The sequence below is a fragment of the Rhinoderma darwinii genome, chromosome 10, assembly GCF_050947455.1.
Source record: "Rhinoderma darwinii isolate aRhiDar2 chromosome 10, aRhiDar2.hap1, whole genome shotgun sequence".
NCBI lineage: Eukaryota > Metazoa > Chordata > Amphibia > Anura > Rhinodermatidae > Rhinoderma > Rhinoderma darwinii.
The window spans coordinates 2,243,615-2,258,271 of record NC_134696.1 but is presented as its reverse complement, the minus strand read 5'-3'; the positions used below and the strand labels follow the sequence as shown (position 1 = coordinate 2,258,271).

At 48.3% G+C, this 14,657-nt stretch overlaps 1 protein-coding gene across 18 annotated transcripts in view; it reads right to left on the bottom strand.

The window, feature by feature from the left end:
* Window positions 1–14,657, bottom strand: part of ARHGAP32 (Rho GTPase activating protein 32) — a 523,871-nt gene that overhangs the window by 11,511 nt on the left and 497,703 nt on the right. For 14 of the 18 annotated variants that reach the window (XM_075839129.1, XM_075839130.1, XM_075839131.1 and 11 more), the window contains 7 exons: window positions 14,570–14,651; window positions 12,859–12,909; window positions 12,280–12,354; window positions 7,476–7,625; window positions 4,314–4,416; window positions 4,084–4,228; window positions 331–413 (listed from right to left, as the gene is read on the bottom strand). In XM_075839129.1, the coding sequence (XP_075695244.1) occupies window positions 331–413; window positions 4,084–4,228; window positions 4,314–4,416; window positions 7,476–7,625; window positions 12,280–12,354; window positions 12,859–12,909; window positions 14,570–14,651 (689 nt within the window). The remainder of the gene's footprint in view (window positions 1–330; window positions 414–4,083; window positions 4,229–4,313; window positions 4,417–7,475; window positions 7,626–12,279; window positions 12,355–12,858; window positions 12,910–14,569; window positions 14,652–14,657) is intronic. The other 4 variants (XM_075839138.1, XM_075839139.1, XM_075839126.1 and 1 more) reach the window with 3 other exon arrangements.

Here is a 14,657-nt window from a genome sequence, read left to right as displayed (position 1 = left end):
TGCTCCACAATAAGAGACTCGTCCCCTGGGTGCAATGACTTCTAATGCCTGAGGGGCCGCACAGAGAAGTCGGAGGGGGTCCGCTGATAATAAGGGGTTGAATTCATCCAGTCACTCAAAGGAATTTGCTGCATTTCTGGAGTACGAGGTAGTCACAACATCCGACAGACATGTCCTTTCACGACTGTCCCCCCTCCCCCACATTCCTTCATGCTGAGGGGCCCGCTGAGACGTGGGATGCAGCACCAGCCTCTTCCCTGCCCCCAATGTACAGTAATGTGATAATTACATACAGATCTCCATCATTGACAGGGTGAGATAGGAACTGACCGGTAATGCGGAGGAGGAAGCTGCTGGATGACATCATGGATTTTCACGAGTCGCTCTTCATCAGTTGCAGCCGAGACCGCGTCCTGTAATGTGCAAACAAAAAAAACAAGGCTCAATAACACAGACCTAAACTGCACGACCCCCTTTATGCAGCGTACAATGTTATATTTGCATTTATCAATTAGTACGACTAATTAAACCATCAGAATACTCAGTAAGACGCGATCAGATGGTCAGGGGCCACACACAGTAATATCCCTTCTAAATGCAGAATGATGGGAGAGTTGTGTTTCGTATGCCGGCAGCATCACAGGGAAGATTGAGCCAGAACAACGTCCACCAGTAAAGCTGCAGCCCAATCATCCGCTCCTGGTATGTGGACCGCTCACAGCGCTGGAATCTGCTGCTCCCCCACATTGGATACGAGAATACTTCCAGAGTCGCTCCACTCCTGTTGCTGCCCTGGTGTCTGGATCCTGACTGGCCGACGCTGAAGACGAGTCCAATGGGAGAGGACAGGGAAGATCGCCCTCAATTCCAGAAGATTGATCTGTAAGGTCATCTCCTCCTGCGACTAAGTGCCCTGAACCGTGTGGAAATCAAAAACTTGCCCAGAGAGACTTGTCCCAGCGCGAGAAGATTGCCCCCTGGACAGACCTGAAGTGGCATTGTGATTATGGAACCGCCTCTAAGGTTGAGACCATTCTTTCCCCTGCACCCCCATGCAAAAACGAATAGACAAGCCTACGCTATTCACTGGAAGGAGGACCCAATGGTATAGGGCTAGGAAGATTGCCATCAATCCCGGGAGGTTGATCTGTAAGGCATGGTCTTTGCAGAATAGAATGACGGAGGGCAGTCAAATTATCCACTGCAGACAGAGTCTTCCCTCAAATCAGCCGGCTTCAAACAGGAACTTTAAATCTTGGATAACCTAGGACGTGAGACTTGGTGCAGCGAATCCTCCAAGATATGACGATGCGGCTGTTTACTCTAAACCGAGAAAGACCATACCCAGGCGGATGCAAAGGCTGAGCGCAGAACAGAACCTGCAGATATGAACGTAGACTTAGGCCTCATGCACACTAACATATTTTTTCCCTCCCGCAAATACGGGTCCGGTGTCACCTGTATTCCACCCGTATTTACGGGCACGTTTTCGCTCTATCAGTGCAGGATAGAGAGAAGGGACAGCCCTTTCCGCAGTAAAAGTAAAAGAAATTCATACTTACCGGCCGTTGTCTTGGTGACGCGTCCCTCTTTCGCCATCCAGCCCGACCTCCCTGGATGACGCGGCAGTCCATGTGACCGCTGCAGCCTGTGCTTGGCCTGTGATTGGCTGCAGCCGTCACTTAGACTGACACGTCATCCCGGGAGGCCGGACTGGAGGAAGAAGCAGGGAGTTCTCGGTAAGTATGAACTTCTATTTTTTTTTACAGGTTGATCTATATTGTGATCAGTAGTCACTCTCCCTGGTGCTGAAACAGTTACTGCCGATCAGTTAACTCTTTCAGCACCCTGGACAGTGACTATTTACTGACGTCGCCTAGCAACGCTCCCGTAATTACGGGTGCACACACGTAGTCACCCGTAATTACGGGAGCCCCATAGACTTCTATGGGCTGCCCGTGATGTAATTACGGCCTAAAATAGGACATGTTCGATATTTTTCAACGGCCCGGGCACCTTCCCGTAAGCATACGGGAAGGTACTTGTGGCCAATAGAAGTCTATGGGCCCGTAATTATGGCCCATGATTACGGGCGTTTTTACGTTCGTTTGCATGAGGCCTAATCCTGGGAATCCACTTTCTTGTCCAGAGGGTCACTGAGTAATGCCACATCGGACAGTGGGATTGTGGTGAGCCCTCCTGAAAAGGAAACCTAGAATAATGCATCTTGAAACAGGCAAATTCTCAGCATGCGTCCATAAAATCTCCTCATACTCGCTACTGGCATGAAAGCAAAGCCTGATCCTGAGAAGGGGTAACGGGTCCATCCTGTAGATGAAAGGTGTCCCTGACAGCACGTATGAACTCCTGCATGGCAGCGGACCGTTGTGAGTCCTGCTCAGTTTCTTAATCAGAATCGGAGGTTACATTGGAGGAGGGGGCCTGGTTGGAAAAGTTTCTCCATGGAGGACAAACAGGGCACCCTTGGAGGGAACCTGAAGAGGAGCGTGACTTGTCCCTATGATGTGGCCTACCATGAGGTAGATGGTGTGTTATCAATGAAAAAGGAAGGGACGCGATCTGGGAATTCAATAGACCCAAAGACTAAACCATGTTTTGGGAGAGTCTGGAAATGTCACTTGGGGTCTGAGCAAAAGACCTGATCTATTCAGAAGGTGCCACATCCTGGGGTGGTATTGTGGGTTGCAGACGTTGCGGACAGATGGGGTAGACTGACTGCGTGTTAACGGTTTATTGCAGCCGCTACATTTACATATGGTAGCCGAGGCCGTCTGTGCCAACTGGCTAACGAAGGCAGAGTAACTTGGGGGAGCTGCACCAGTGAGAAATAAATATGAGACCCCTTACAAATAAAAACAAATCAATCAGCCCCTAAAACTGGCTGCATACACCCTTAGTACTAAGTAGCGCCTGTCAGGAGACAGAGGATGAGTTCACTAGATATGTCGGTCTCTGTATCCCTGGAGCGAAGGCAAAATAAAGAAAAGCTCCAAGATGGTGCCGGCACCCGGAATGAGGCAAGCGATGGCACGGTAAGTAGGAAGGACGACTCCTCCAAAACCCAGAAGCCGCGCTTTTGAACATCTACGCCCTCCCTCTCAGGGGGACCTTCCTCAGGGCAGCCTTTAACAGTGGAGGCTGATGGGACGCAGGAGTCATGAGACAGACGGGGGTGGGGCGAGTTACAGAATGTGCAGCCCAGGCCACGGACGAACCGGGCGATCAGCTGAAACATTCAGGCTGCGGCGTTGCCAGAAGTGGCGTAACAACGATAGTCTCGCCACCAACAGGAACCGCAGGAAAACGTCTAAGTAAAGGTGAAAGGTTCCTGGGAGGAGAAAAATAAATGTTTCTCAGGGAGAAAAAATTAATTAAAAAAATCGGTGTCATCATGTTCAGCAAGAAATAACCGCAGTGCCGTTACTGCAATAACGACATGGCCTTACACATACAGGGTCTCCATCCATAGAGAAGGCTAGGCTTCTGCTGGCCCCGTATAGATCGGGTCTCCATCTATAGAAAAGAATTGGCTTTTTAGATGGAGGAGATGGGGAATGGATTTTCATACTCGCCCTCCGCAGTCCTCCTGTTTTTGGGTCATCGCCTCAGTAACCTCGCACCTATAGTGGGGTGACTGGCACTCTGCCTTCAGATGCAGAATATGAGTTAGGTGACCAGCAGTGAGGAAAGTTCAGTCCAGAGCGGCCGCTTTCCCCACACACACGGGGTCTGAACAGGCCGACAACCCACCTGCAGCTAAGAAACAGAGTATTGTACGGAGGTCACGTCCGCCTCCTGCGACAAAAGGCGAAGAACTGAATTATCGAGTGTCCGTGGGAAGTGTATGGCCTGTCAGGGCAGAGCCAAGAATTCTTTGCTGCCTAGTGTCGCCTCCTAGTGGCCGGGCCATGGCATCCCCCAATGATATTAACAAAATAACTTGAAGGTCACGAGCAATATGGCTGCACGTCCATCGTCACTTGTTGCAATAATCGAACAATGTCAGAAAGTAAAAGAAACCTAATGAGCGCTCTGTGGCTGGAACGTCTTGGTGACACTTACTGAGAATTTCTCGTATAACTGGTAGGTGAGGAGAGGATTGGGCAGCTCGCGGAAGTAGAGCTTACAGAGGGAGCCCACGCAGTGGATGTCCTGGATGTAGACGTCTTTAGTCAGGTCTGGGATCTGCTCCGAGTCAAACTCGTGTCTAGAAGGGAGAAGCACAATGGTGAACGTTAGTGGTTGTGAGATCATCTGCAGCACCATCATGTTCTACAGCGACCAGAACTGACCGTAACTTCTGAATATTGGAGGCGATGCCGGACAGCCGGTAGATTCCGTCCACAATTCCATGTTTCTCTATAAACTCTGTGCAGCTCCGGAGGACCTGGGGGACTTAACGGGGGAGAGGAGGAGGAGGAAGACATTAGCGGGAAGAGCAAGCGAGAACAATTCTGTAAATCTTCTCTCTGAAGTCTTCAAAGTGAGACTGAATCATTAAGAGGATTATTGTCCCTCTCCTCTCTCCGTGCCTTAAAGGAACATTAAACTGGCACCTTCTCTACATTTCCCTGGAGGCTTCATTTTCCATTCAGGGTTTACAGGTGGCAATAGATTTTGTAGGCTCGCGCTTCTCTCCTTTGGCTCTGGCTGGCAGGAAATTTGTAATAAAGAGCCTAAGGCTGGATTCACACGAGCACATTACGTCCGTAATGGGCGGAACGTATTTCGGCCACTAATAGCGGACCGAACACAGTGCAGGGAGCCGGGCTCCTAGCATCATAGTTATGTACGACGCTAGGAGTCCCTGCCTCTCCGCGGAACTACTGTCCCGTACTGAAAACATGATTACAGTACGGGACAGTTGTCCGGCAGCGAGGCAGGGACTCCTAGCGTCGTACAGGACTATGATGCTAGGAGCCCGGCTCCCTGCACTGTGTTCGGTCCGGGACTTGCGGCCGAAATACGTTCCGTCCATTATGGACGTAACATGCTCGTGTGAATCCAGCCTTACAAGTCCCATGACGTGATTGCTTGCTCAATTCTGCTCAGAAAATGTTTGCTACAATGTATCAGTGAAGGTAAAATGTATCCAACTGTTTAGCTCACAGAGCATTGGATACAATTGAAGCAAACTCTCAGGCCCAGTTCACACAGTCTTTTGGCGTCGATTTTGATGAAGAAACCACGTCGGAATCAGTGCCAAAAAAAACTAAAATCACCTTGAGAATGAAGTGTTTTTTTTCCCCAGCCACTTGCGGGAATAAAAAGCTGCATGTCCCTTCTTGCCGCGGTTCTGCCTCTGACCTCTCATTGAAATCAATGGGAGGCAGAAAACGCGTTTTTTGCCCACGATCCTTATTGGACGCGAGTGAAAAACGCAGCAAAAACTGCGGCAAGAAAGTGCAGGCAGGTCAAAATCTGCCTCATAATTTCTGCCTGCAAAATATTCTGTGTGAACTAGGCCTTAGGCTCGGTTCACATCTCGGTCGCCATTTCAGTTCTTCTGCTCGGTCTTCGGGGCAGAACAATGAAAATAACGGCAGTGATGGATCCGTGGCCCGACAGAACCCATCGACTTTAATGTGTTCCCTCGGGTTTTCGTCATTGTGTCTGTCGTTTTGTGGCATTTTGGACCAGATCTGTGACGAGCCTCTAATGCAGATGTGAACATCGCCTTATACAGGCTTTTCTGTCATAAGATTGACTAGAATTTTTCTTATGCGTAAGGCTGCGCTCACACCAGCTCTTATATCTTTATTATTTTTCTCTCACAAATATACGGCTGTAGTAACAATGAGAAACATGAAGATCTCAGCTTTACCTATACATTCCCCTACACAGTGTCAGGGCCGTGTACAGCAGTGACCAGGCAGACAAGCGGCTTCTATGGCTGCCATCACAGGTGACAGGTGGTAGCATGCACGTAACAAGTCTGAGCTTTTCCCATTACCCCTGAGGACAAATCTGCGGAGAACAGGACAATGAGTGACTGTGCCCCCTCCCTGTGTCAGCCGCAGGTCTCCAGCACGTGGCAATGCAACAAGGTAAACATGACATCAGATTCCCTCATTACTGTCACCCCAGGAATCCTGCCGAGTGCACGGCCTGACAATGCTGGCGACAGGAGGAGACGCTCCTCTTCCAGGTGTAACTCTCACACCTGGTTTCAGGTTTTCTGCATGTCCCTACTGAAAGCTCCCAGTGATTCTTCCCACAGGGTCACACCCCGTCCCAGGCAGCTCTGCCCTGTAATTACACGTGCGGCTCCAGGTGTTTACCGCTTCTCAACCCTCCTAGTTCCGGCCAAATCACAAAAGATTTGACAACTTGAATGTGGTCACTGCCGCCGCCATCATCATCATCATCATCACTGTGTCCTATCTACGAGGGGTGCAGCCTAGATTACGAGAAGTTGTCAGGCACTGGAAGCTCCGCCAGAGAAACACAAGTGACAGCTCCATTACATCCCAAGACTGCATTATTACTAATTACAGCGACTATTTCTCGTAGGAAAGGCATCGGACTTGTTCTAAATCCACTTCAGAAATCAGCGGTCGGCACCTCGGGGTGCGCAATTCCATTACCGGATTATCTTTACTCCACTGTCCCTTACATGGATATTGCTCTGCCCCTCCCCCGCCTCAGTTATTTCATTACAATGTTTTAGCTCAAGTAAAGTATATTTACCGCATTACATCTTGGGATTCCAGATACTTTCAATTATTTATACTCAAAATTAAAAAAAATAATGAAAATATCGAGAAAGGAAATGTTACAGTACTAAAACCTACACAATGTAAAGGTTCCTCCGTTATAAAGATTCATCATTGCATAACATTTCCGATATTGTATTTCAAATCCAGACCAGGTTCAAGACCTCTGTTTGTGGTCAGTGAATGGGAACATTCTTCTTTATATCAAGAAATTGAAAATCCATATTGACAGTCCTGCTCACGCAGCTGCATTGCTCGTTACAACAGAGAATTCAGATAATCGGTGTCTGCAGCACCTCTGTCGGTTTCACATGATTAGCACAGGTTTTCAAGTGTTTGGATATTAAGTGTTCTAACATTCACTGACAACAAGCAGAAATCTTGAAAAGAGAATTGAATAGACACCCAGAAGCTATTAGAAAGTTGTGTGACGTTTCACGATACAATGACGACGATTTATTGAAGGAAAACGCTTAAAACTCAATGAGAAGAGAAATCAGCGGCTCGATGCTAGGACTGTGAACATGAACTGACTATTATTTTATCTTCATCTGATAATATGAGTTTTGTCCCACCGGCAGAGCTCGCAGCATCGCAGCCCAACCAGGAGAGTAATAATATCACACTGGGATGATAGTAACACCCCCCCCCCACACACACACACCAAAAACCAGACAAAACATCAATGATGCCTGTGCATGGGACTCCTCATCTACTACAACCCCCAGAAGATCTTACCATCCTGGCCAGAGTTCAGCAGATGCTCTCCGAGGTCGCAGCCGAACACACGTTCCCTCAGGATCCCGCGCTGCTTCAGCTTCTGTTTGCTGGGTCTGGACTTCATGAAGGTCCTGAGGAATGTGATGAGTTTGCCGTGTTTTCGGGACACTGCACAGAAAGTATGAAATCCACTTTAGTTAAAAAACCTGGACTTTTACAGACACAGACAGAGATTGTGCAGATGGATGGACAACCCCCCTCCCCCCATTATCAGTTTATAAAGAGTCAATGATTCCAGAGCGGAGGACCCGGCACATCTTATTATTAGGCTGAATCAGGGATATCGCTGGCGGCCGCACATGGGAGGAGGACAACCAGCTATTCATTCATTACCCAAATCTCAGACATGAGAGGCCACCCAGAGCATGTCACTACCAATTACTATAATGAAGAGACCAATATAACAAGTTCATTATCACAGAAATGTCAACACCACATCCAGGAGTCACCAAGACAGGAGCCCGGCGAGACACGAAACGGACAGATGTGAAGGAGATATCAAGGGGTTAAACCATAGGGCCAAACCTGCAATCCACATACGCTAATGTCACAATACTTTATATCCGGCATCTATGAGATTTACCAGGTTTTCATTTTCTAATGTGCACTGTCAGAGTATAGCTACCTGGAAACTGTCAACAAGCAGGTTAGTGAATGCCAACAGATCATATTGTGTGTTCATTATTACTTTTAGCTGGGAGGGCGAACACAAATACCCGAATAGTCGGATCTGAATACAGTATAAATAATGTTTTCGGTATTCTGGCACTAGTGAGCCGGGCTGCAGGGTGGCACTAGTGAGCCGGGCTGCAGGGTGGCACTAGTGAGCCGGGCTGCAGGGTGGCACTAGTGAGCCGGGCTGCAGGGTGGCACTAGTGAGCCGGGCTGCAGGGTGGCACTAGTGAGCCGGGCTGCAGGGTGGCACTAGTGAGCCGGGCTGCAGGGTGGCACTACGTTGTTGGACCGTGCGCCTATTCTTATTACTGTGAGCACGGTCAGCAAAGGCGGGTGACACTCCGCAGGCCCGTCTGTGCGGTATTTACGGACATGTGCATGGGGCCCAAAAGATCTGTAAACAGCAATTTTCTGATGGATTACACAGTGGAAAAATAAATATAAAATAAGTAAAAACAGCAAAACAATGTGATGAAGATCTAGAACAGATGATGATGGATCTGATCACTCCTCCGATTCTGTGGACGAGGTTACAATACACTGATTTAGGGCTCATTCAGACGAGCGTGTTAAAACAACGGCCCTCACACGGACTCCTGTATTTCAATGGGGCCGTGTAAAGGGCCCGTGAAAAAGTAGAACACGTCCTATTTTGCTGCGTGTCACACATTTCCCCACATAGACCCAAATCTATGGGGGATCCGTGAAAACGCATCCCACACGGGTGCACCTCCGACATTAAAAAAAATGCAGTTTTTCACGTGCGAGTTTCGCTCTGCTCGTGTGACTGTGACCTCACAGATCCTTCTACTGCTCTTTGCTGCGGTTTCTGGATAAGCACAGGACATTACAGCCATGACATCTGTGCCCTGCGGCTCCGCTGGGACTTATCTCCTTGTTAATCTTCTGTTGGTTCTTTGTTTTCTGCAGAATGTGTAATTAGTCTTAATGCTGGGGCAGATCGTGTCCTTGGTGCTCGTCACCTGACAGGCGGACACTGACCACACCGGATTACAAACCAAAATGTCCTGAGCTCAGTGATCGCACCGAGGCGGCAATAACTGCAGCGCCGAATCTGTCATTTCTATACCGAGGCAATAAACATGGAAAGGAGATCAAGTCTATGGACGTCCCATGGGATAAGCTACACACATTCTGCCACTTCAATGTCAATTCAGAAATAATTATGCCCGTCCAAGCAAATACACCCCGTCCATAACATCAGAATTATAATAAGTCTGCTGCAGGTCATTGCCGGCACCACAGGAAACATTCATACGTAAAGTTACGACAGGACACATTCTTGGAGCGTGTAGATGTCCCTAAGTGTCTGTGCCAACAGCTGCCATCATAGAAGCCTGGCAGAAGCTGGCACAACGTCACTGCTGGAATCCTGCCCAGTGTCTGGAATCACAGAAACTCCCTCTGTACAATAATCTCATTTAGATCCAGGTGTCTCAGACACGACCCAGAGCCACACTGGAAGCAGCGAGGTATGAAGAGGCGCCCACCACAACCAACCACAAGAGATCACACAGCGGCAGCAATGAAAGTGAAATACAGGAGGATTTACAGCGGGATCAGCCAATGTCGGGGGAGCTGCCTTGTACACGCTGGAATAACGCGCTCACCTGTCCAGCCACAATCATCCTTTACCCCAAATTATTTACACGCCGCGCAGCAGGAGCGACACGTTCCGAGCTCGACAGCTTATAAATAGAATCATCCTTTATTCCATTGTATCTACACACATTCACATCGTGAAAGATTCAAGATGGCTTCTCCCTCCTGGGCTTCTACCAGGCATTGTGGCCCAGTCAGGGGGAATCACTGCTCACATCTGAACCTCCTGGTGAAGATCTCAGGATCATTAGGAGCTGCCTGATATTCTGGAGACTATTCAGTAATGACGCGCTGGTGTAACGACTGCAGCGCAATGTGCGGGGAAAATACTTTTTAGGCTCAGTTCACACTTTGCTGAAGTTTTTGCATGAAATTATTTTTAGCCGAAACTGGGAATTGATCTAAGAAGGATAAAGCATTTCTGCTACGAGACCGGACCTCGTTCACACACGGCAGCTTTTCAATGTAATACCCCCGAGTGGATCTTAAACAGAGAAAGTTTAATAAACCCAATCCCAGTTTTGGCTGCAGAGTGTGCCCACCCCCGGCTCTTATCTCTCTCGGCCCCCTCCTCCGTCTCGCTTTGTGAGCTGCCGTTTATATTCAATTAAGAAACAAACAAAGAGAAAGATGGGAAAAGTTCACAGCAACTTGGAGATCGTCGTCGTACACATGGAAGGGACTTGTGGTCTTACCTGGTCCTTTGTGAGCCGAGTCCCACAGGTAAATCAGCCTCGTCTACAGCACAGACATGCACCAAGTGAGTGACTGAGGGGCTTCTCTCACCTCAGACCCCTTGGACTATGACCGGTCTATCACACACAGTCCCCCTATGCCAGCGGCTCCTCCTGACTTCTGATCACAGCATTTTCCTGTTTCTGGTCTCCACTGCACCCGGCTCAGGTAATTGCTCCTCCTCAGCGCGCGCCCCGGTCACACCTCCGTCTCTGACTCTGCCTTTCTCTTTACCAGGTGTAACGTCTGGAACCACCCCCACCCCTGTGCTGTCTGGCATGGGTCTCCCTGCGCACCCCACCCCCTCCCCAATGAATGGCAGTAAGACAGAGGGCCACTGTTACATCAATCAGAGCGGGTCTGCAGGTTTTATAGTGAGGACAGAGGTTCAGATGTGTCTGTGCCTCCTGTGCATTGTCCTGATCACAGATGCCTGACATTCCTACCTCCCTGTCCATACAACGGCCGGGGTCCAGACATCAGGAATAGACTGAACAGAACCTTACAATTCTCCTGTACAGAAAGTCTGGCGCGGCTAGAAAGGTCAAAGAACAGGGTCCCCTTTAAACTGTAAGCTCTTCCGCCAGGGCCCCTTGTTGTCTTATGTTTATTTCTATATATCGGTTATCAGTATTCGATTTCTCCCTTTTATAAGGTTATAAACGCTCAGATGATGATGGTCATATCCCTGGTGCAGGACTGTGAGGGGATGAGACTTCTGTACAGAAATGAATCAATAGCGGGGCTGAGATAATCACACTGGTGTATAAGACTTCCCTGTATCGTCTATGCTCTAGATAACGTGTCACAATCCGGAGCATGTGAATGGGATTTACATTTGATCTTGTTAGGTTATATTCACACAGTGCAGTTTTGAATCCACAACCAGGAGTGCATTAAAGAAAGTAGAATCTTTCCTATATACTTTCTCTCCCTTTACGATCCACTCCTGGTTGGGACATAAAAAACTGCAGGAAAAAAAACTGCACCAAAACTGCACTGTGTGAATAAGGCCTTAAATTGACCCAATAATCATGAGAAGGAAGGCAGCCTAGTAATTAACTAGAAATTTAACAAAAAACTCTGTCACCCGTCCCCCGTGGATATCATCAGAGCCCATTCTCTCCCCACTATCTCACATACAGGGGTCCTGCAACGTAAATACAGAAACCAACGGCCCCGTGCGGCATCACACGTCTGTTCTGATTTCTTATATAGGAGATATTGTCAGAGCAGAACAGACTCACAGGGAACAGACATCTGTATTATCACGTGGAAGGACATTGACAAAGCCCACGTACATAAAGCAGCCGGCCAGGGCTTCACCGGTCTCTGGCTACTTGTTAGTAGAAAGTTCTAGATCTAGACTATGTCGAAGTTAGAAACTCAGCCCCTGTCCAGAGTCCTGCGGGGAATATGTGGCTCTAGTTCTACAAATGTATTTCCATAGAATCCCATGTAAAATGTCTCACGGACACCTGGGTCGGGGAAGATGGAGACCCCCCCCCCACCTGCAACATATCGGGGGTCAGAAGAATCCATGTGCGAGACCGATGGTCGGCCTTATATGCCATGAACACAACCTCTAGACGATGAAGAGAACGGGGGAACAGCTACTTATTATGCCAGGTGTAATGGGGGACGGACACCATTTCTAGCTCTAGAGGAGCCCCCGCAGGACTCTCAGGGGCTGGTTGTAGAGATACAAGTATATACATGGAAGCGATACCTGAGCTGAGCTTGTAGGGGCTCGGTACCTCAGAAAGGCATTCTAGCCCTGGCCTTACATTATCCATCTCCAAATCTGCAATTGTTTGGGGGAAGGGAGAGGAAGACACATGAGATAATGAAAAACGATGAATATGGAGAAAAAGCAGAGAAACAGATGGAGAGCATGAAAGTGACGAGTGCAGGACAGCCGGACCACGTGTGACACCCCCCCCGGTCATGATCAGTGCAGCAATGTGATCGCATGATGATCTGCATAGAAATGAGTGATGTGTGTGATCATTATCTATGTCTGAATGGAGAGCTACAGCCGGCAGCGTTTATGGGAGACGGTGGAGCAGTAACAGACCCTGCAATTGTTCGGATGAGGACCCCGTGATGTGACACCGCGCAGCATAGCCTATAAGCTGCAATGAAGGACAGGATAGTCTGCAGTCTGCCATGGTCTCCATTCTGCATCCTACCTCTTAATGTCCCCTCTTATAGGTGATCGCCTGCAGCAGACCTGACCCTGGATTCTGGAGCACATGCATTAAAAGAGAGAAGGGGAAAGGGAGAGAGAAAAGACATGGAACCGTACAGGGGGGGAAGTAGCTCCAGGACGCCGGCCTCATTCCGTGTGCAGGGGAGACTGGAGGGAACAGATCACAACAAAGGATTAAAAAGCAAACAAAGCAAAGCAGAACTTTAACCTTTCCTATTGTAGTTTCCCCTCAGAAACAGATCATTTACTGATGTTAATGCAAAGAGCAAAAGCCACAAGAGATTACGAGACAAACCCCCAGAGACATCGCACTACAGACAACACAGAGGGACGGGACGACAGCGGTCACAAGCAAAACGGCAAAAACAAGACAAACGTGGAACACAACCTGCTCCGCTGCTTCTGTGTTAGTACAATGAGGTGCGAGACAAGACACATTCCGGGACCCCGTATAAACTACAGCCGAAAATACACAAACCGCAGCCGCTGCGCCCTATAATCACACGGACAGTCACGCACCCGGGAATTCATCACTCACATTTATCTCCGCTACAATATTTGCTGCAAAGATAAACAGTTACCGGAGAAGTCGTCCTACAGAAGATATTGTGGGGTATTGTGCCGCTCAGGTCTGGCCGGGGTTCATTCTACTAATACCACATACATCCCACCGAGGGACAAAGGGAGTAAATCATTTCCCACAATGAACATTTGTCACATATCCACAGTCTAGGTGATAAATGTATAATCGCTGGGGGCCCCACTACCCACAATCTTCTCCTAACTGCTATCATGCAGTGTTTTAAAAGGAGTGGCGGCGGTGGTGGTGCACGTGCGCTGCCACTCCATTCAAAGCCTATGGGAATGACGTAAACAGCCGAGCGCTGAACTCAGACAGACATTGAATGGCGCGCCCCCAGTGATCACACATTTATATGCTGTGAATAGGTGATAGATATGAATTGTGGGAAAATCACTAATGGTATATTTTTAAACTTTCTAAATGCCACTATTTTCAAGATTTCTACTTGCTGTCAGTGAATAGAAAAATATTGGACCCAAAACAACCCCTCAATTTTAGTCTTGCGCATACAGGTGCAATGATCGGGCACAGTGAAAAGTTGCAGAACTTTTCATTGCACACTAAAGAAGTATCATTAAAGGGAACTGGACACTAGATTTTGGGGCACTAAACTACCAATATGTCGTTATACTGCCGAGATTTAGCGCCCTAAACATGCCCCTCCCAAAACTGTCTAGAAACAAAAAGTTATAAAACAACAAGCGCGGTCTGTAAGTTACCAGAGAGGAGTCCAGAAGTGTCCGGCACATGCTCCGTGCTGACATGAAGCCGCGGCCGCTACACTTCTCGTAACTTACATACAGCGCACGTTGTATTCTAACTTTTTTTTTTTTTGACAAATCGGTCGTTACATGATGGATCATCTTTGAACAAGTTCTGTAATATACGTAAAAAACTGAGGACAAGTATCTGCTATATGACAGGTTCCTGGCTGCCCCTATAACGGCTCCAAATCTACATGGGCTTTCCTACAGACACGCAGGCTGGATGGAGAACGCACCGCAAGATGATGTTTGTGTTTGGTTAGGACTGTAGACTTGTAAGAACACACAACATCACGGAGCACCACAAACATACATGACTTGCGGCGCCAGCTCTGCTACATCCCGACACTTACAAGTATAGGGCACGACCGGCTGAAGACAGGACAGTGACGGACATGTTATAGAATAGGTACAAGACATGTGTTAATACAGACACGTTAACAACACCACAAGCACCCACCTGGTTTGGGGACGGAATTGGTCATTGATTGGGGAACCTTGTCATTGATTAATTCCACACATTCACTGGGGAAAAAACCAACCTGTAG